This window comes from Rhinoraja longicauda, unplaced genomic scaffold, assembly GCF_053455715.1.
Source record: "Rhinoraja longicauda isolate Sanriku21f unplaced genomic scaffold, sRhiLon1.1 Scf001124, whole genome shotgun sequence".
Taxonomy (NCBI): Eukaryota; Metazoa; Chordata; class Chondrichthyes; order Rajiformes; family Arhynchobatidae; genus Rhinoraja; species Rhinoraja longicauda.
Window position 1 is genome coordinate 1 of NW_027602340.1, and position 22,810 is coordinate 22,810.

The window sequence follows — 22,810 nt, forward strand, 5'->3', positions numbered from 1 at the left end:
GGAAGGGGAGACAGAGAGAGGGGGTAGCAACTATGAGTTTAATTTAGTGTTCATTTATTATAAAGTCGAGGAGGGGGAGAGGGTATGAAATATTAGTTTCGTTTATTATTACAAATTTATTATAATAAAGTTGAGAGGAGGAGAGAGAGTGGGGAGAGATGGGTTGAGATAGAGGGGGAGAAAGAAAGGAGGGAGAGAGAGAATGGAGAGATTAGTTTTAGTTTAACTTAGTTTCGTTTATTTAGACAAAAAAAAGGAGAGAAGGGGTGAGGGGATCAGAGATGATTAATAAGAGTGGAGAGTGACTGAGGGGAAATGGCTTTGTGAGAAAGATGAGAGAGAGTCAGAGGGCAGAGAGAGAGAAAGGGAGAGAGAAAGGGGGCAGAGAGAGTGAGGGAGAGGGGGAGAGAAAGGGGAAAGTGGTCTCAAATATTAGTTTAGTTTAATTTATTATTGTAAATGTATTCTTATAAAGTGGAAGGGGTGAGATAGAGAGAGAAGGGGGAGAGAGAAGGGAGAGAGCGGGATGGGAGAGAGATGGCGAGAGAGAAGGGAGAGAGACAGGGGGTGGTAGGGAGAGGGGAGAAGGAGGGGAGAGTTAGGGAGAGAGGGGATGGGGTAAAGAGTAGTGGGGCGGGTGTTGAGAGAGAGAGTTGAGAGAGAGGGGAAGAGAGGGGGAAGAGAAAAACGAGTGAGGGGAGAGAGAGGGCGCAGACAGAGAGAGAGAGTGTGAGAGAGAAAGAGGGGAGAGAGAAGGAAAGAGAGTCCTCAGAGCGTTTCCCGATGTTTGTTGATAACGCCTTTAAAAAACCCTCTTGTTAGATGTTTACGCCTCTGAATTCCGAGCTGGATTACTTTGTGTCTGTGCCTACCTGAGCAACGTCAGATACTGGGTACAAGTCTCGCACAAAATTGCACATATTTTATTCGTACACACAGGCTGGTGAGTGTATGGAACGAGCTGCCAGAGGCATGTACCATTGCAACGTTTAGGGAACATTTAGACATGTATATGAATAGGACAGGTTGAGAGGGATATGGGCCAAACACGGGCAGGTGGGACTGGGATATAAGGGGCATGTTGCATTGTAGTGGGCGAGTTGGGCCGCAGATGTTTCCGTGCTGCATGACTCCATGAGTCTGTGACTCCATGAGATGGGACAGTGGACCCTGGGGGAAGGACACGCCAGGCGGACCTGTCACTAGTGGGAGATTGGACAATCATTCTGGGGATGGTTATACCAGGCGGACCACCTTCAAGAGGCAGATCTGAACGGCGGAGGGAGACGACACCATTGGTCCCAGGGCGGAGTTCAACCCAGACCGGTCCTCACTGTGGAGGGAGACGGGGCCATTGGTCCCTGGACGGAGTTTACCCCAGACTGGTCCCCACTGCGAAGGGAGATCATTGGTCCCAGGGTGGAGTTTATTCCAGAAGGGTCCCCACTGCGGAGGGAGATGATTGGTTCCAGGACGGAGTTTATGCCAGACCGATCGCCACTGCGGAGGAAGATTATATGTCTCAGGGTGGAGTTTACCCCGGATCGGCCCCCACTGCGGAGGGAGAAGTGATGGTTGGACCCAAAGCGGTTTACCCCAGACAGATCCGCAATGCGGGAGATGGGACGATTGGGTAAACGTGTCAGATCTCGTTGTTGCGGGCTGCAGGTCCCGTAGCGGGGCCGTCAATGGGATCATCCGCCCACGACTGACACCTGGAAGATCCTGCGGTGAATGTGAGGAGCCGGAGCCCGGAGCGGAGAGATTGCGGCCGCCTCTGGGATGCGCTCAGGGCGAGGATTTATTAATTAATCGAAGCGCTGAGGTGAGCGGATATTTCACCGCGCTCTTCACCTGCTCCCTGAACTTGGACTGGGTCGCCGCGTAAATAAATGTGTTCGTGCAGCAGCTGAGATTACTCAGCAAATACCCAATGTAACCAAAGATCAATTCAGAATCATTCCCACCATCTCCAATTCCTGTGACCTGATAATAAACGAAGTTTACAACCGTCGTCAGCCACAGGAGGATGAAGCTGCCGGAGATGGTGAAGAGTAAAACCACAGACCTCCTCCTGCTCTCCATCTCCGGGTCACTGCGCTTCTCCCCCTTGCTCTGACCCTTCAGCCCCTGACGGACCCGACTGGCCACTAAAATGTGCCGGACTGTCAGAGCGTTGAGCAGCAGGATCACAGCGAAAGGGAGGAGCGGAGTTAAAACCGTGTCGAACCAGTCATATGCCACCCACCCGGGGTCAGTGTAATAACTGTCCGCAGAGTCACAGAACCACGGGATACTGTCGATGATTGTGCGGGGTTCCCGTGTGAAGTAACGGGGAACGTTTTTCAGACAGAGCAGAACGCCGGTTGTTGCGAGAACCGCGGCTGCAGTTTTACCGGTACAATATTTTGTTTTCAGCTTCTGGCAACAAATGGCGATAAACCGATCAAAGGTGAAAGTGACGGTGAACCAGACAGAACAGTTTGTAGCTGCAAACATCAGCACAATTATAACACTGCACACAGGGGTGATGGACAGGAAACTCCAATAAAAATAATGATATCGGATCCAATACAAAATGACCGTCGTTATAAGGACCAGTAGATCGGCCGCTGCCATGGCCACCAGGTAGCGAGTGGTGCAGATGGAGAGGCCGCACTTTCCCCGGGACAGGATCACAATCGCCACTAAATTCACTGCGGAAAGAGAAGTGGAACGGACACTGGGCATTACTGAACACGGTCACCGGGGCTGAACACCGGCTCGACTTTCAGCGAAAGACCAGTGTTTTACCCGGTGCGCGGCTGCAAGTTTAACAAGAGAGAAGGAAAGGGTGACGTTTCGGGTCGAGAACCTTCTTCAGACCGAGACCCTTCCATCAGTCTGAAGAAGGGTATCGACCCGAAACGTCACTCATTCCTTCTCTCCTGAGATGCTGCCTGCGTCACTCCAGCATTTTGTGTCTACCTTCGATGTAAACCAGCATCTGCATTTATCTTCCTTTGCAAATTTAACAATGTCAGTCCCGGCTCCGACTGTGCCCGACCTGCCTGCTCCAGCGGAGAAGAGATAAGGCAACGGGTGGGGTAAAGGGCGTGGAGGGAACGTGCAGCCACCGCTACAATAAGCGGAATGGTCCTTTCTGTCGTTAACCCTGCTCACAGTCTAAGATGGGGCCGATTTCACTACCGTGACCGGCCGTGTTTAACCCGGGCTCTATGGCACTCGGTATCTGATGGGGACAAGGAGGGATCCAGAGGGAAAGCAGGGACAACTTGGAATCCAGCAGCAGAGTGGCTCCGTTAATGGATTAATTTCACAATAAGTTCAGTTCGGTAACAGCACACGCCGGTGGATCCGCGGCCAGTGCTTCAGGAGATCGATGCAATTGTTGACCAACAGGCGGTAGAATCCGACTGTGACAGACTCCACAGTGAGACGTGTCCACAGGAGAGGGTGTTCACTCTGATCAATAACTCAGACACAGTGAACTTCACAATGTAAACCCCTCCCCAGTCACACCGTCCCGGAGAGCTGCCTGTCCCGAGCACTGAGACAACTGTGGGCAAGGTCGCACTGAAGGCAAGAACGACATTTTAGCGGGTCCCGGCAATGAGAGAAAAATAGGGTTAGTTTCGGCTGTCTGAAAATGAGAAAAATCACAGCGTTAATTCAAAAATATTTAATTTGGAGGATTGTTATACAACACCTATTCATATACATCGATCATCAGTTGGAAAGCTTGTAATATGATCAGAATCAGGTTAACACCGATTAACAAAGAGTTATAAAACGTAATTGTTCTGCTCACTTACCAGGAACTCCAACGGCAGCAATGATAATGTACACGATTTTCTCCACGTCCACATATTCCCTCAGCCTTTGTCCCATTTTCTCTGCCCAGCGACGTGTCCCCGTGAGCTACCGGTAATCTCACGGAATGAATTGCTGCGGCAGAACATCGCCGGAGATTTTATACCATTTTCCGTTCCCTCCAGGACTGTGAAGTTTCAACAGAAGTAAAAATAGAGATTTCGAAATTATTCGCAAACAGATGACATCAGCCAAATGAAATCTCCGCTGAGACAGGTCGTGATATATCCAGGAGATTGATTGAGAATGGGAATTATGGCGATACTGAGGGATTTAAATTGGGAGCGTCATTGTTCAAGTAAATGGGATATTGTTTTAAACTCCATCAGATCCAACTCTCCACCTCATGTTGTTTATCTGATTTCCTTCAACCCGCTTCACTCAGCAAAGTAAGTCAAAATTCCAGGGACTCTCTCAGGGCTTCTAGTGCCCAGTTTGAAGGTGGAATGGGCGAGCTTTGTCCACAGGTTGAGGAATTAGTTCAACAGATCACCTCAGAATAACATGCCCCTCCACTCTGCTTCACCACTAAATATGATTGCGGCTCATCTGACTGCAACCAGAACCTCACACATCCGGTGATGCCGGTAACCATTCACTCCTTGCTCGCCTGAAATATATTTGCCTTTTCCCTGGGACAATAAAATTCACTGCCTGCATAACCTCTGGAACGACACAAAGACTCACGACACTCAGAGAACAGCAACAGCAACATTACCGCCTCAGAATTGTCCTAAAGACAGATAAAACTGCAAATGATGCAGCACATCTCCCTCCTCCCTTTCCGTTTCTCTCTCCCTCCATCCTTACTGCTGTCCTCTCTCCGAACTGTTACTCTCTCTGCTACCATCTCTATTCTCCTTTTCTGCGCCGCCCTCGCTCTATCAACCTCTCTCCCTTTACCAGCCCTCCCCTCTCACTTTCACTGCAGCTCTCCTTTCGTTTCCCAGCACTTCTCTGACCATTCCCTCTCTCCATTTTGCCAACCTACTCGCTCTGAACTCATGACTCTCCTCATGTTCCCACTCTCCCTTTGACTGCTCACTCTCCCTCCATCCTTTCCACTTTCGTCGTCTCCGCTATCTCTCCATTTCATCGTTGTACTCCCTATCTTTCTCTCCACGTCCCCCAACTCACCTCATGCTCGCCCTCACTTCTCTATCCAACGCCTTTCTTAGGAAGTGCGGTTAAAACCGTTAGCCACCATGGGATTTAACAGCTGTCCCTATACCCCTTCCCTCACGCTCCAGAAACCCTTCCAGGTGAGACAGATGTTCACTTGCACCTCCTCTAATCTCATATACTTCATGCGGTGCTCCAGACATGGCCTTCTTCACATCGGCGTGGTCAAGTGGAAACTCGGCCACCGTTTCGCCGAACACTTACCCTCGTTCCGCTAACGTCTGCCGGATCTCCCTGTTACTAACCATTGTAACTCCTCTTCCCACACTGACCTTTCTGTCCTGGACGTCCTCCATTGACAGAGTGAGGCTACACGCAAACGTAAAGGACGCCACTTCATATCCTGCTTTGGTACTTTACAACCTAATGGTCTGGACATTGAATTATCCAATGTTAGGAAAAGAACGCCCTTGTTCCCGCTTTCCCCTCGCTCTTCCTCGTGCCTCACCCGGACTCGCATCTACTTATCCCCTCCACCTCCCCTTTACCGATATTCCTTCCACTCTCTTTATAATTCCATCCTCTGTAATCCTCATCTCACTCCTTTTATCCTTTACTCTCTGGTCTCAACCACCTGACTATGAAAACACTATTCACCTGCATCCGCTCATCATTCAACCTGCTTTGTCCTGTCACCCTCTGTTCCAGCCTTCTCCCGCTGCCAACAACAATAAGCCTGAAGAAGGGTCCTGAACGGGTACGTCAGCTATCCATGTCCTTGGAAGGTTCAGGACGTTCAGCATATCCACAAAAACTGTCACTAACCTCTACAGATGCACCATAGAAAGTATGTTATCAGGATGCCTCACAGCTTGGTTCGGGAACAGCTTCACCCAAGACCGTAAGAATCCTAGCGAATTGCCGACGCAGCCCAGACCATCACACAAAGCAATCTCCCTTCTATTGACTCCATTTATACCTCAAGCTGCCTGGGCAAGGCTGGGAGCAAAGTCAATGACTACTTGCACCCTGGCCACTCCCTCTACTTCCCTTTCCCATTAGGCAAAATGTATACAAGTGTGAAAATGCACACCTCCTGATTCAGGCACAGTATCTGAACAGCTGTTATCGCGCAACTGAATAATCCTACCACAACCAGAGGGCAGTGTTGAGCTGCTATCTACCTCTTTGGTGACCCTCAGACTATCTTTGATCGGGACGTGCTGGTTTTACCATGAACTAAATGTTATTCCTTATCATATATCCATACACCGTAAATGGCTCGATTATGATGATATATTGTCTCTCTGTTGACTGGATAACACTTAACAAAACCTTTTCACGACACTTCAGAACCCGTGAAAATAAAATAAACTAAACTGATAAACTATACTTCCCCAGAGATGCACCCTGACTCGCATTGGCTATTGTTTGTGTGTGAAAGTGTGATTGTGTGAGTCCATGCATAAGTGTTTTAGCCCGTGTATGCAAGTGTAATTGTGTGAGATTGTGCAAAGTTGGAGTGTGTATGTATGCGTAAGCATTTGCAACAATTTCAATGATTTAATGATACGTTATTAGCACATGTACCAGATACAGTGAAATGGTTTGTTTCGTAGACAACCCGGTAACATCATGCAGCATACGTCACCCAGGCAGTACACAGGTTTCGCTACATTTTGACGCCGGCAAAGTTACAGACGTTGGCCGGATAGTTCTATATCCTGCCTGCCGCCGTACCGCCGGTCGCCCCTTCGTTCTCGGCGGCCTTCCTCGCTCTCCGACGGTCCACCTCGCTCTCTGCGGTTCATCGCGGTTCCCACCTCGCTACCGAGGCGCGGCTCCCATCGCCGTCCGCGGTGGGCGAGCCGGGCCTACCGGGCTGACTGAAGGGCTTGGCCCCGCTTACCGGGAACACTCCTGGCCGCGCTGCGTTGCTCGCCGCGAACACCCTGGGATCCTACTGAATCCCAAAATGTGGAAGTGTGCATGCGTGTGTGATGGCGGCAGAGTTTATGAGTCCCTGTATTTGTGTGTGTGTCTGTCTGTGCATTTGCGTGAGTGTGCGTGTGAGTGTGAGTGAGTGAGTGAGTGAGTGAGTGAGTAAGTGTGGGTGCTGGTGCGATTGAATGTATCTGAGTCTCTGAGTGGGACAGTGCATATGTGTTTGTGAGTGACAGTCTTTTTGCGTGTGTGAGTATGTGTGGCTGTTTGTCTGTGAGACAATGTGAGAGATTATGTGGCAATGTGAGTTTGTGAGAATGTTTGAATATGTAATTGTTTGATAGTGAGTGTATGTGTGCGCGAGTATATGATGGTGTTGAGTCAGTGAGTGTGTTCGCTGGTCACTGTGTGCGAATGAGCGCGTGTTTCTTCGTGCTACAACATGTGTATGTGTCTGTAGGTGTGAGTGCATGTGTATGTGAGATTGTATGTGAGAATGTGTGAGAATGTATTTGAGTGCTTGTGATTGTATGTAAGAGATCGTGCGTGGCTTCGTGCGCGGGTATGTGTGTGCGTGTTTGACTGTGTTTGTGTGTGAATATGTGTGTTTACGATTGTGTAACAGCTTGGGTGTAGATACGATAAGCGTGAGTGTGCAAGAATGTCAGCGTGTGAGCGTGCGCGAGAGTGTTTGGGAGTGCCAGTGGTGTGTAAGTCTGAATTGGTATGAGTGAGCGTGCGAGAGTATTTGTGTGAGATCAGTGTGTTGGAATGTGCAAACGTATATAAAGTATCTGTAGATCTGGAAGCCTGTGTGACCTTTCGTGAGTTTACGGGTGTGTGTGTGAGCAAGTGTGAGTACGTGAGTCTCTGTTAGGTAGAAATGTGGAGTGGCACACAGTGGAATTATCCTGATAGGATAACACGCTGTGGCGTAGTACTGATGGAGTGGCATACTGTGGGGTAGGACTGATGCAGTGACAGACTGTGGGCTATTACTGATTCAGTGACAATCTGGGGTAGTGCTATTGGAGTGACGCAATGTGGAGTAGTACTGTTCTTATGAGAAACTGTGTGGAGTACTGATGGAGTGCCACACGTACTGGTGCAATGACGCACTGTGAGGTAGTGCAGAGGAACGGACACAGTGTGGGGAGTAGTGATGAAGTGACACACTGTGAAGTGATGATGGAGTGACACGTTGTGGAGTCGTACTGATGGAGTGGTACACTGTGGGGTAGTAATGATGGAATGGCAATCTGTGGGGCTGTACTGACGGAATAACACAATGTGACCTTGTGCTGATGGAGTGACACACTATGGGTTAGGAATGATGTAATGGCATACATGGGTTTTAATGAAGATGTGACACGCTGTGTGGCAGTACTGATGGAGTGGCACACTGCAGTGGTACTGATGGAGTGACACACCGTGGGTTGGTACAGATGGAGTGACACACGTTGCAGCAGTACTGATGGAGTGACATCAGTTGTGGTAGTGTTGGTGGACTAACACACTGTGGGTTGGTACAGATGGAGTGACACACTTTGCAGTAGTTCTGATGGAGTGATACAACTTGAGGCTCTACTGATCTAGTGACACGCTGCGGCTAATACTGATGGAGTGACAAAATCAGGAGTAGTACTGTTGTTATGATAAACTGTGGAGCAGTACCGATGGAGCGACACACAGTGGGATAGAACTGATCTGTTGACAAAGTGTGAGGTGGTTCTGTTGTAATGACATACTGTGGGTGAGTATTGATGGATGAAACAGTGTGGGGTAGTACTAATGGAGTGATACATTGTGAGGTAGTACTGAGGAATTTGCACACTGTAGGCTAGTATAGATGGAGTGACACTCTGGGGTAGTACTGATGTAATCACACTCTGTGAGGTAGTACTGATGGAGTGACAAACTGTGTGGTGGTACTGATGCAATTACATACTGTGGGGTTGGGCTGATGGAGTGACACGCTGTTGGGCAGTACTGATGGAATGACAAACGTTGGGTAGTATTGATGGACTGTCAAACTGCAGGTTTGTACTGATGTAGTGACACACTTCTGTGTAGTGTTGATTGAATCACACACTGGGGGTAGTATGGATAGAATGGCGCACAGTGGGCTAGTACTGATGCAGTGACACACTGTGGGGTGGCACTGTCGGGATGCACATTGTGGATTAGTATGGACTGACGGTGGGGTAGTACTGACGGAGGGATACACTGTTGGGTAACACTAATTGAATGAGACTGTGGTTGTACTGATTGAGTGACACACGATGGAGTCATACACCGTGGGGTACTACTGATGAAGTGACACACTGGGGGTTTGTAGAAATGGAGTGACTAACAGTGGGTAGTACTGATTGTGTCACAGTCTGTGGGGATGTACCGATGGAGAGAGACACTGTGGGGTAGTACTGATGGGTTTGGTGACTGTATGGGGTACTGATGGAGAGACACATTATGGGGTTGTATTGATTGAGTTACAGACTGTGGGGTAGTACTGATGGAGTGACACAATGTGTTGGTGGTCCTGATGTAATGACACCCCATGCGAAAGTAATGATCAAGATGCACACTGCGGTATCGTACCGGTGAAATTACACATTCTCGTGTAGTACTGAAGGTGTGCGGTCGTACTAATGTAATGACATAATCTAATGTCGTACTGATTGAGTGAAACACTCAGAGGTAGTACTGAAGGAATGACACTGTGGAGTAGTACTAATGGATTGACACAGTCAGGGTTAATACGGATGGAGCAACAAGCATAAGGCAGTAATGATAGAGTACAACACTGTGGGGTACCACTGATGGAATGACATACTGCAGCGTAGTACTGATGGAGTGACATGCCCCAGTGTTGTTCTGATGGAGTGAAACACTGTGGGGTGGCACTGATGTAATGACATACAGTGGAGTAGTATTGATGGCATGACACTGTGGGTATTACTGATGTAATAACACATTCGGTTGGAGTGACCCAGTGGGCTTGTCGTACTGATGGATAGACACACTGTGTGGTAGTACTGTTGCGATGACAAACTGTGGTGTAATACTAATGGACATCCACACTATGGAGTCACAGCGATGGGCTAGCACAACGCGGGGTAGTCCGGATGGAGTGACACATGTGAGGTAGCTCTGATGGAGTGAAATACTTTGGGGAATGCTGAGTGGATGACATACTGCGGGGAGCACTGAAAGAGTGACGCGTTCTGGGGTTGTACTAATGGAGTGACATGATGTGGGGCAGTACTGATGGAGTGTAACACTATGGAGTTGTATTGATATAGTGACACACTGTGTGGTAATACTGATGGACTGACACACTGTGCGGTAGAGCTATTGTGTTGACAAACTGTGGACTAGTACTGATACAGTGACACACTATCCGGTAATTCTGATGGAGTGACACAATTTGTGGCCGCACTGGGATAATCCCGATTGAATGATAAATATCGGGTAGTTCTAATGGAGTGACACACTGTGGGGGAATACTGAAGGAGTGACACTGTGTGGTACTACAGATGGTGTGACACACAGTGTGGTTGTACTGATGAAGTGATAAACAATGGATCGTACTGTTGGAGTGACGCAAGTTGGCGTAGTACTGATGGAATGATAACCTGAGTGATATTACTGATGGAGTGACGCACTGTGGGGAGGTAATGATGGAGTGACACAGTGTGGGGAGTAAGAGACTATGTGATACTACAGATGGAGTGACACGTTGTGGGTGACGCTGGTGGAGTGACACACTTTGAGGTAGTACTGATGAAGGGACACACGATGTAGCAGTATTGACTTTATGGCATGCTGTCGGATAATACTGATTGAGTGACACACTGTGGGGTAGTACTGTTGGAGTGAACCATTCCAGGGTAATACATGGAATGTATTGGGGCATGCCCTGGGGTTGTACTGATGGAGTGACATGAAGTGTTGTATTAATGATGGTGCAGAGGTAATTTGGCGTTTATCGGTTATTTTTGCATATTATTCTCATTATCCCGTATCCTGCTGTAGTTTGGACACTATCGGGTTAATTCTATGCTTACCCATGGGCTGGGCGGAGCTCGAGTAAGGGCAGTTGGGACGTGTTGGGGATTTGGAACCGAGATGGTGCTCACAAAGGTTCAGCTAAAACGTTCAGAAGCCGAGATGTAACCACGATTGTGGATCTTACTGCCCAGAAGATTATTAGAGGCCTCCGCTGAAGATTGATATGGCAGTTCGTATCAATTGCATGGATTGTGGTAAGATATGGAATTTTACCAAGCGAATCAATAACCAGTCGATGACTACAGATATGTCAATATGTTATATTGTGACTTCAAATAAAAACGTGTGACTAATTCAATCCTCGAGAAGGTCCTGGTTATTGTTATCGTTCGCATCATTAAGATCGTTTCACCCGATCTGTGCAAGTGGCAGCTTGCGAGCTCATTTGATAGACGATAAGCTGGCCGCTATGTCGTAAAATTCCATTCTAAGCTGGAGCGATCAGCTTGAATTTACTCCTCGGGAATATTCAGACAGAACTTGCCTTCGCAAGCGATGAAGTGTGAGATCTTAACTGAACTGGAGTGATTCATCGTAAAAATCCGCCCAAGCTGGAACGATTTATTGGAATTTACTCTTCAGGAAGTTCAGAAAGCTTGTCTTCGCAAGCTCTTGGATAGAGCGAAAACAGTGAGGAAATCGCTGTCTGCTTTAAATTGGTTTTTTTCTGAAGCAAGTGATAACGAAAGCTATCTTCGAGTCATCGAGTGCTTGGAATGCGACCAATATAGCAACGACCTTGGGAGTCCCTGATTATCAAGTCTTGTTTGAAATTTCTAAGCCAGATAAAGGACATCGGGTCTTTTTCAAATAGCTCAGAATGTCTGAGATTAGATCTGATGTTCGGCCGCAAGGTAGCGATAGCGGAACACGGCCTAAAGTGGAAAAAGGGGCAATTAAACTTACTTGGAAAGGTAAAGACATAGCTTTTAAACGCAATGATAAGCTGAAGAGACGTAAATATAAAATGGCTGAGAAGACCATGGAAAACATCAGAGCTAATAAAGTCCGAACAGGAGGCTGAGGTGTGGTTCAATCTGAACCATCTTCACCACCTTAAGGACGAACAGCTACCATTAGCACCAAAAGAATGGGATAAGCAGGAGACATGGATGCGGCAGGTGGGAGAATCTCTCGATGGATTTAACCAAGATGTTGTTGAGTGTCCAAGCCGAGTAGGTCATGAGGCCGCACCCCTCCAATATTGAGGGCGCCTTATGCCAGGGTGGCGATGACGCAGACTCCATCGGACCTGGAGATAGTGCTTCAAATATTCCGAATTTTAAATTGAGCATCAAATCTCGTGCATCTTCGATGCGTGCTGTTCGTAAGGAGGCGGAGTTGGAACTGGCTGTTCTTGCAGGGCAAGTAGGGTTCATGGTACAGAAGCACGGGATTGAGGAGCTAGAAGGCCGAGAAAGAAGAACGGAGGAAAGACGAACAAGAATGGAAGAGAAAACAATTATATTACGAGGAGGAGAGATCAATTGAAAAGAGAGAAATAACGTTTGTAATTGTAGTCTAAAATGGCAGCATCCAAGACAAAATTCAATGTACTTGGCGCTCCAAGATCAAGAAGCAGCTCGATAGTATTTGGTAGGATGAGTTCTTATCGAGGACAAAGAGCTGCCCAAAGCCAATTGCCAGTTGGCCGGGAACCATCCGTGACTGAACCCTGGCATGAATGGGGCCCACAGGTTGTTAGGCCGAAGCAAACAATCTGCAGACCATTGGTTAAAGCTAGTGATACGGTGTGGCGGTGCCCGGGGATTAGGCCACTCCATGGATCATCCCCCTCGGCACTGAGTGGACAGGGCTGGGGATGGCTGGGGTCTGGAGCTACGGGGTTTGCCTGAAAGGGCTAGAGTTTACTCTCGTGCGAGAGACTGAAGAGAGTGGATGGGCTGATGCTATATGAAAGTTACTGTTAATCCTTAACTGGCGTCTTGCCTGATTCCTGCTGCGTCCAGACACACTACACTGGTGACCCTCGACATTTCCACGCAAGTAGCATTAGTGCGTTTTTCTGCTCTCATATTGCAGCTTTCCACAATTAACTAGAGCAGACCTCAACATCCAGACGATATGTTCACACCCAGTGTCGTCAGTCTGTTCACCACCCTCCCTCTGTCTATTTCTCTCTGTGGAATCTTTCTCCTCACTTCCCATTTGTTCCGTCAGGACCTTCATCCTGTCCTCCCGAACAGATAGACGGAACATCTCATTCCGACCCTCAACCATACGCTATGCTACACAGCACATCCCATGTTCTCCCTGACAATCTCAGTGAAACCTTTACCTATTTTATATTAATTCAGCTCCTTGTGCTCGACCTCACTGGGAGTAGGGCCGAAACGTCGAATTAGACCTGTTGCTTTCACAGACCTGCTTGACCAGCTGAGTTCCTCCAAAATTCAAGATTCCAGGTTTAGTATCTTTATTCCCTATTGATACGAAAATGTTTCTGGGTCGGTGGAAGATATTTGTTTTATCCTCCTGCTGATCACTGTCCTTTGCCACAGTCTAAACTTACTGCGCGGAAACAGGCCCTTCGGCCCATCGAGTCCGCACTAACCAGCGATCCTCGCATATTAACTCAATCCTACATGCACTTGGCTCATAGCAGGCCAATTAACCTACAAACCTGTTGGTCTTTGGAGTGTGGTAGGCAACCGACGATCTCGGAGAAAACTCACGGGGGACGTACGAACTGCGAACAGAGAGCACCGTAGTCGGAATCGAACCCGGGTCTTCGGCTGCAAGCGTTGTAAGGCAGCAACTCTACTTGTGCGCCCATAGTTAGTATGTTTGCAACTGACACCAAACCAATGTTTACAGATGGCGGCGAATACGTTGAAAGGCGCACGATTTCAAAACCGGGCCAGATGGTTCGTTCGGACCGACCGCTCACCGAGAATTGATCTTCGTGAAAGATGCCATCATGCTTGATTGATGAAAATGTTGCCAGCACTCGAGGGCCTGGGCTACAGGGCTTGGTTGGACAGGTTTGGACGTTATGCCTAGGAGCACAGGGGCCTGAGAGGTGACCTCTGCAGACGAAAAGGGTATGAGGAACAAATGGAGTGAATGTACAGTCTATTTAACAGGGTAGGAAAATCAAGCACGACAGGACATGGGTTTAAGGTGAGAGGTGTTAATGTTTAATATAAACGTGAGGGGCAATTATTTCATTCAGAGAGTTGAGGAAATGTGAGGCACACACAATGTGAAGGACTTTTGGACAGGTTTTCGGGGATGTGGGCAAACCGAATTAGATCAGATTGTACAGTTTAATCGAAACGTGGATGTTGGGCGGCACGGCCTGTTTCCGCGCTATATGTCTCCATGCTTTATGATCTCTGCCATCGGGATGTATTAGACAGAACCATCGGGTGGTGGGTGAATACGCATTAATGAAACAGTGTTTCCCTGATCAAAGCGGGTTATCCAACAGTAGAGATGCATTGTTCGGCTCGTAAACACTGGTGGTCATCAGAGCCAATGCAGTCGCCATGCATCCGCTTGCTTGAATTGAGCGCCCAGCCTGATTTGGAATCCTCTTATCCCTGTTTGACTTGCGGAGATCACACTTGTCCTTCGTGTTCCGTTCAGGGTCATCTTGCTTCAAAGCCTCAGATCAGGACATTAAACAAGTGTGAATCTCCCTTTTCATCCAAGGCTTCTGATTAGGACGAGACCTAAATGTCTCTATTGTAAAACAGCCGTCACGTGCATTTCTTGATGAAACCGAACACTTCCCTCGCAGACCGCGGACCGCTGGTCTCAAGGCGTCCGGCCGCGTTTTATGTTTCCTGAGTTTTTTCATCAGATTGTCATTATTCCGGCTCCCGCTCCGGGGGAAACACTGTGCTATTTGTGCGTCTCCTTTCATCAATCGGCAACGGTGCCTCACCAGTTGAATCCCGAGCAGGTGGCCGGGGTTCGATTCCGATCACAGCAACATTCCCAGTGCACGGGAAATCTGCCTTCAGAGAGCACAGATACTTAATTCCGATAGCAATTCATGCATAGACTCATAGAGTCATAGATGATACAGAGTGGAAACAGGCCATTCGGCCCAACTTGCCCACACCGTCCAACATGTTCCAGCTACACCAGTCCCACCTGGCCGCGTTTGGCCCATATGCCTCCAAACCTGTCCGATCCATGTACTTGTCTAACTGCTTCTTACATGTTTGGACAGTCCCTGCCTCAATGACCTCCTCTGGCATCTTGTTCCATACATCCACCATCCTTTGCGTGAAAAGGTTACCCACCAGGTTCCTACTAATCTTTTCCACATTCACCTTGAACCTATAAATGATGCAGGAAGGTGTTCTGGAGTAAAATGGATCCAATAGGCAATTATTATTCACTGTAAGGTTGTCTTTGCATCGGGAATGGAATTTCCATTCCTGACCCGTTGCCCTGCAAACGGAAGTGCATCTTCCTGATCCCTTTATTGCAGATTCCCACCCCAGACGAGGACAGATCCCAACATGCCCAGATAACATTTAACACCAAGTGACGCCACTCTGTTCACCACCCGCCCTCTGTCTATTCCATTCAGTGGAACCTCACTCTTCACTCCCCATCTGTTCCGTCATGAGCTTCATCCAGTCCTCCCGTACAGGCAGACGGAACATTTTCACTCTGATCGCCAGCCATGCACTACGCTACACAGGAACATTCACATGTTGCCATTGATCGGCCCTATCATTTACTTTCCATCTTTCTAATCATTGATGCATTCTGCTCCGTCTCATGGCCCCGAAATTTCACCTTACGTCAGCTGCATCTACGGATGCTGCATGACCCGGTGAGTTATGTCTCTTTATTCAAGATTACAGCATCTGTATTCTCCTTTGACATGAATGATTTGTATTGTTTGATGACAGATTTGTTTCGTCGTCCATTAACTGCTCATTATTGACGTTTGCCACAGTCTTTGTATGCAGCCCGGACTTCGATTGAGTTGATTTCCTGATAATTCGCCTTCATATTACGACTTAATGTTCCCCAACGCTTATCCAATCGGACCGATTACTGTGCCTTCGCTCTGTAAAACTGCAAATAGCTTAATAAGAGTTCCACTTCATCGACTGAGGGCAGATCTAATGGAGACCCCCGGTCTCCTCAGACCACTGCTATGTTGCTCTTTTCGTTGGTGCTTCGTTGTTAAATCTTTCTGAAAGCCAGCAGGAGCACCATGAATAAATGATCGGATGACAAACGAGAGCGACAAATGGAACGGCAGGCATACTTACTGGTCGTGTAGGCCAGAGTGCTTAAGCCCTGCCGAGGGGGATGGGTTGGGGGAGAGAGAGAGAGATGTTGATTTTAGTTACCTGTGCATTCCTGAGGCTAGATTGGTTGACTTCATCGCAAAATGATGAACAGTACCATAGGGTTTGGTTGTTAAAGAGAGTTCATGACCGAGTATAATTCATCCGCTGCCACCTTGGTGTTGGCTTTCTGTGGTATGTGGACCGCCGACACGATGGTTGCGGTGAATTGCTCCGGCCGATTAAATGGACGGCACATAGGATATTAGAGACATAGAAACATAGATAAATAGGTGCAGGTGGTGGCCATTTGGCCCTGCGATCCAGCATCGCCATTCATTGTGATCATGGCTGATCATCCACAATCTGTACCCCGTGCCTGCCTTCTCCCCATATCCCTTGATTCCGCTAGCCCCAAGAGCTCTGTCCAACTCACTTTTAAAAGCATCCAGTGAATTGGCCTCCGCTGTCTTCTGTGGCAGAGAATTCCACAAAGTCACAACTATCTGGGTGATTTTTTTTGCACCTCCGTTTTAAATGGCCTCCTCTTTATTCTTAGACTGTGGCCCCTGGTTCTTTCCTTTTCCCGAATCTGACACCATTGAGATCATAATTTCCCTATTTGTTTTCGCCGCCAAAGTGGATAACCCCACATTTATCTACGTCATACTGCATCTGCCTTGCATCTGCCCACTCACTCAACCTGTCCAAGTCACCCTGCAACCACCTAACATCCTCTTCACAGTTCACACCTCCACACAGCTTTGTGTCATCTGCAAACTTGCTAGTGTTACTGCTAATTCCATCATCCAAATCATTAATATATATGGTAAATAGTTGCGCCCCTGCATCGAGCCTTGAGGCACTCCATTCGCCAGTGCCTGCCATTCTGAAAGGGACCTATTTATTCCTACTCTTTGCTTCCTGTCTGCAAACCAATTATCTATCCATGTCAATACCCTACACCCAATACCATGTGCTCTAATCTTGCTCACCAACCTCCGTGTGGGAACTTACCAAAGCCTTCCTGAACGCCTAGATATACTACATTCATTGGCTCTCCATCCATTTTACTTGTCACATCCTGAAAAAAAATCAGAAGATAGTCAAGCAGGATTTCCCCATCATAAATCCATGCTGACTTGGACCAATCCTTTTACTGCTATCCAAATGCGCCGTTATTACCTCTTTAATAATTGACTCCACCATCTTTTCCAACACCGATGATCTATAATTCCCCGTTTTCTCTCTCCCTATTTTCTTGAAAAATACGTTAACATTCGCTCCCCTCCAATGCACAGGAACTCATCCTGTCTATTGAACATTGGAAAATGATCACCCATGCGTCCACGGTTTCTATAATACATTACATTTATATAGCGCTTTTCATATTCTAGAGCCATCTCCTTGAGTACTCTGTGATGCAGACCACCAGGAGCTGGGGATTTATCCGCCTTCAGTCCCACTGAACTAAACTAACCCAACTATTTCGCGGCATAGTCAGCTTGTTCCATAAGGTTTTCCGTCGTGTTGTTTGACTCTATAACTATAAATAGAGTGGAATTGTGTGACTGGAAGACAATAGACAATAGACAATAGACAATAGGTGCAGGAGGAGGCCATTCGTTCCTTCGAGCCAGCACCGCCATTCAATGTGATCATGGCTGATCATTAATAGACAATAGACAATAGACAATAGGTGCAGGAGTAGGCCATTCAGCCCTTCGAGCCAGCACCGCCATTCAATGCGATCATGGCTGATCACTCTCAATCAGTACCCCGTTCCTGCCTTCTCCCCATATCCCCTCACTCCGCTATCCTTAAGAGCTCTATCCAGCTCTCTCTTGAAAGCATCCAACGAACTGGCCTCCACTGCCTTCTGAGGCAGAGAATTCCACACCTTCACCACTCTCTGACTGAAAAAGGTCTTCCTCATCTCCGTTCTAAATGGCCTACCCCTTATTCTTAAACTGTGGCCCCTTGTTCTGGACTCCCCCAACATTGGGAACATGTTTCCTGCCTCTAATGTGTCCAATCCCCTAATTATCTTATACGTTTCAATAAGATCCCCCCTCATCCTTCTAAATTCCAGTGTATACAAGCCCAATCGCTCCAGCCTTTCAACATACGACAGTCCCGCCATTCCGGGAATTAACCTAGTGAACCTACGCTGCACGCCCTCCATAGCAAGAATATCCTTCCTCAAATTTGGAGACCAAAACTGCACACAGTACTCCAGGTGCGGTCTCACCAGGGCCCGGTACAACTGTAGAAGGACCTCTTCGCTCCTATACTCAACTCCTCTTGTTACGAAGGCCAACATTCCATTGGCTTTCTTCACTGCCTTCTGTACCTGCATGCTTCCTTTCATTGACTGATGCACTAGGACACCCAGATCTCGTTGAACTCCCCCTCCTCCTAACTTGACACCATTCAGATAATAATCTGCCTTTCTATTCTTACTTCCAAAGTGAATAACCTCACACTTATCTACATTAAACTGCATCTGCCATGTATCCGCCCACTCACACAACCTGTCCAAGTCACCCTGCAGCCTTATTGCATCTTCCTCACAATTCACACTACCCCCCAGCTTAGTATCATCTGCAAATTTGCTAATGGTACTTTTAATCCCTTCGTCTAAGTCATTAATGTATATCGTAAATAGCTGGGGTCCCAGCACCGAACCTTGCGGTACCCCACTGGTCACTGCCTCCCATTCCGAAAGGGTCCCATTTATCCCCACTCTTTGCTTTCTGTCTGTCAACCAATTTTCTATCCATGACACTACCCTACCCCCAATACCATGTGCCCTAATTTTGCCCACTAATCTCCTGTGTGGGACCTTGTCGAAGGCTCTCTGAAAGTCGAGGTACACCACATCCACTGACTCTCCCCTGTCAATTTTCCTAGTTACATCCTCAAAAAATTCCAGTAGATTTGTCAAGCATGATTTCCCCTTCGTAAATCCATGCTGACTCGGAATGATCCCGTTACTGCTATCCAAATGCTCAGCAATTTCGTCTTTTATAATTGACTCCAGCATCTTCCCCACCACTGATGTCAGACTAACTGGTCTATAATTACCCTTTTTCTCTCTCCCTCCTTTCTTAAAAAGTGGGGTAACATTTGCTATCCTCCAATCCACCGGAACTGATCCTGAATCTATAGAACATTGAAAAATGATCTGCAATGCTTCCACTATTTCTAGAGCCACCTCCTTAAGTACCCTGGGATGCAGACCATCAGGCCCTGGGGATTTATCAGCCTTCAGTCCCATCAGTCTACCCAAAACCATTTCCTGCCTAATGTGGATTTCCTTCAGTTCCTCCATCACCCTAGGTTCTCCGGCCCCTAGAACATTTGGGAGATTGTGTGTATCTTCCTCAGTGAAGCCAGATCCAAAGTAACGGTTTAACTCGTCTGCCATTTCTTTGTTCCCCATAATAAATTCCCCTGTTTCTGTCTTCAAGGGACCCACATTTGCCTTGACTATTTTTTTCCTCTTCACGTACCTAAAAAAACTTTTGCTATCCTCCTTTATATTATTGGCTAGTTTACCCTCGTACCTCATCTTTTCTCCCCGTATTGCCTTTTTAGTTAACTTTTGTTGCTCTTTAAAAGAGTCCCAATCCTCTGTCTTCCCACTCTTCTTTGCTATGTTATACTTCCTCTCCTTAATTTTTATGCTGTCCCTGACTTCCCTTGTCAGCCACAGGTGTCTCTTACTCCCCTTAGATTCTTTCCGCCTCTTTGGAATAAATTGATCCTGCAACCTCTGCATTATTCCCAGGAATAGCTGCCATTGCTGTTCTACCGTCTTCCCTGCTAGGGCCTCCTTCCAGTCAATTTTGGCCAGCTCCTGCCTCATGCCTCTGTAATCCCCTTTGCTATACTGTAATACCGACACTTCCGATTTTCCCTTCTGCCTTTTCATTTGCAGAGTAAAACTTATCATGTTGTGATCACTGCCTCCTAATGGCTCTTTTACCTCTAGTCCCCTTATCAGATCAGGATCATTACACAACACTAAATCCAGAATTGCCTTCTCCCTGGTAGGCTCCAGTACAAGCTGTTCTAAGAATCCATCTCGAAGGCATTCTACAAACTCTCTTTCCTGGGGTCCATTTCCAACCTGATTTTCCCAGTCCACCTGCATGTTGAAATCTCCCATAACCACCGTAGCATTACATTTTTGACACGCCAATTTTATCTCCTGATTCAACTTGCACCCTATGTCGAGGCTACTGTTTGGGGGCCTATAGATAACTCCCATTAGGGTCTTTTTACCCTTACAGTTTCTCATTTCTATCCATACTGATTCAACATCTCCTGATTCTATGTCACCCCTTGCAAGGGAATGAATATCATTCCTTACCATCAGAGCAACCCTACCCCCTCTGCCCACCTGTCTGTCTTTTCTATACGTTGTGTACCCCTGAATATTCAGTTCCCAGCCCTGGTCTTCTTGTAGCCATGTCTCAGTGATCCCTACAACATCATACTTGCCCATGACTAACTGAGCCTCAAGCTCATCCACTTTATTTTTTATACTACGCGCATTTAAGTACAACACTTTAACTTCTGTATTCACCTCCCCTCTCACATCGGTCACAATTGGCCCTGCCCTTAATTTCTTTTCCCCTCTAGAACTTCTGTTCCCATTCTTCCGAGTGTCTTTTGCAATATCTCCTCTATTCCCTTTTTTTTTACCTCATCTTCATATTCACAATTTGTCAACCCCTCCCCCCACTACTTAGTTTAAAGCCACAGGTGTCAACTAGCAAACCTGCCTGCCAGAATGTTTGTCCCCCTGCTGTTAAGATGTAACCCGTCCCTTTTGTACAAGTCACCCCTAGCCCAGAAGAGATCCCAGTGGTCCAGAAATCTAAATCCCTGCTCTCTGCACCAGCCCCTCAGCCGTATATTCATACCCTCTATCTCTCTGTTCCTGGCCTCACCAGCACGAGGTACCGGTAGCAGTCCAGAGATAACCACCTTCGACGTCCTACTTCTCAGTGTTTTTCCCAACTCTCTAAACTCCCGCTGTAGCACCTCCTTCCTCTTCCGCCCGACGTCATTCGTGCCCACATGCACAACGACTTCAGGTTGATCGCCTTCCCTCACTAGGATTTTCTGAAGCCGGTCCGTGATGTGTTGAACCCTGGCACCAGGGAGGCAACAGACCATCCTCAAGTCCCTCCTGCTGCCACAGAATCTTCTGTCCGTCCCTCGGACGATGGAGTCACCGACCACTACGGCTCTTCCTGACTTCGGTCTCCCCTGTCGAGTATCCTTGCCAACAGGTCCGCCACTCGGACTGGAAACGTCTTCTGCCCCGACAGTTCCCAAGAGGGTATACCTATTTGCAATAGGCACAGCCACTGGGGTCTCCTGTAGTCCTCGTCCCCTCCCCCTGAAACAGTCTCCCACCCTCGCTCGACCTGGACCCTTGGCGTGACAGCCTCACAATAGGTCCTGTCGAGGAAACTCTCGCATTCCCGGATGGCCCTGAGGTCATCCAACTGCCTCTCCAACTTCACCAAACGTCCCTTCAGGAGCTGCACCTGGACACAGTTCTTGCAGGTGTAGCTCCCAGAAGCTCCAGCGACATCCCTGTCTTCCCACATCCTGCAGGAAACACACTGCACCAACTTTTCCGCCATTACCTTGTGTCTGGCTTAAAACAATTGTACCCTCCTCACCTCAGCCTCCTCGCCAAAGACTCGCAGCCAAAGACTCGCACTTTTCTCACAGGGCACTTCCCTCACTGGGCTGCACCCGGACAGGGCTGCACCCTCTTGCAAGTCTTGCTTATATCACCAATTAAATTGCCTGATTGTCCAATTTACCAGACTTCACACTTAAATGATCAACTTTCAGCCAATGGTCGTCCTCTCTCCAACTTCCCGACCTTTACAGACTGATTAACAGTGCCCTATTGGCGCTCTTTTTAAACTGCCGTTTCTACCACTATTAACAGGTACTTACTTTCAGCCAATGGTCGTCCTCTCTCCAACTTCCCGACCTTTACAGACTGATTAACAATGCCCTATTGGCGCTCTTTTTAAACTGCCGTTTCTACCACTATTAACAGGTACTTACTTTCAGCCAATGGTCGTCATCTCTCCAACTTCCCGACCTTTACAGACTGATTAACAGTGCCCTATTGGCGCTCTTTTTAAACTGCCGTTTCTACCACTATTAACAGGTACTTACTTTCAGCCAATGGTCGTCCTCTCTCCAACTTCCCGACCTTTACAGACTTCTCCCCATACCCCCCTGACTCCGCTATCGGTAAGAGCTCTATCTATCTCTGTCTTGAATGCATTCAGAAAATTGGCCACTTCCTTCTGAGGCAGAGAATTCCACAGATTAACAACTCTCTGACTGAATTTTTCCCCCCTCATCTCAGTTCTAAATGGCATACCCCTTATTCTTAAACTGTGGCCCCTTGTTCTGGACTCCCCCAAAATTGGGAACATGTTTCCTGCCTCTAACGTATCCAACCCCTT

At 47.7% G+C, this 22,810-nt stretch overlaps 1 protein-coding gene across 1 annotated transcript; it reads right to left on the bottom strand.

Annotated features, from left to right (window-relative positions):
• Nucleotides 1–1,788: 1,788 nt before the first annotated feature.
• LOC144591566 (putative G-protein coupled receptor 139) lies at nucleotides 1,789–3,891 on the bottom strand. The gene is made up of 2 exons (XM_078395648.1): nucleotides 3,816–3,891; nucleotides 1,789–2,687 (listed from the first exon to the last, which is right to left on the bottom strand). The coding sequence occupies exons 1-2, from the start codon at nucleotides 3,889–3,891 to the stop codon at nucleotides 1,789–1,791; spliced, it is 975 nt and encodes a 324-aa protein (XP_078251774.1).
• Nucleotides 3,892–22,810: the final 18,919 nt, after the last annotated feature.

Bases quoted from the DNA above. Each gene is read 5' to 3' on its own strand.
- LOC144591566 (XM_078395648.1), bottom strand. From the start codon at position 3,891: ATGGGACAAAGGCTGAGGGAATATGTGGACGTGGAGAAAATCGTGTAC. The intron at 2,688-3,815 runs GTAAGTGAGCAG...CAGTGAATTTAG, and splicing joins TGCTGCCGTTGGAGTTCCTG to TGGCGATTGTGATCCTGTCC.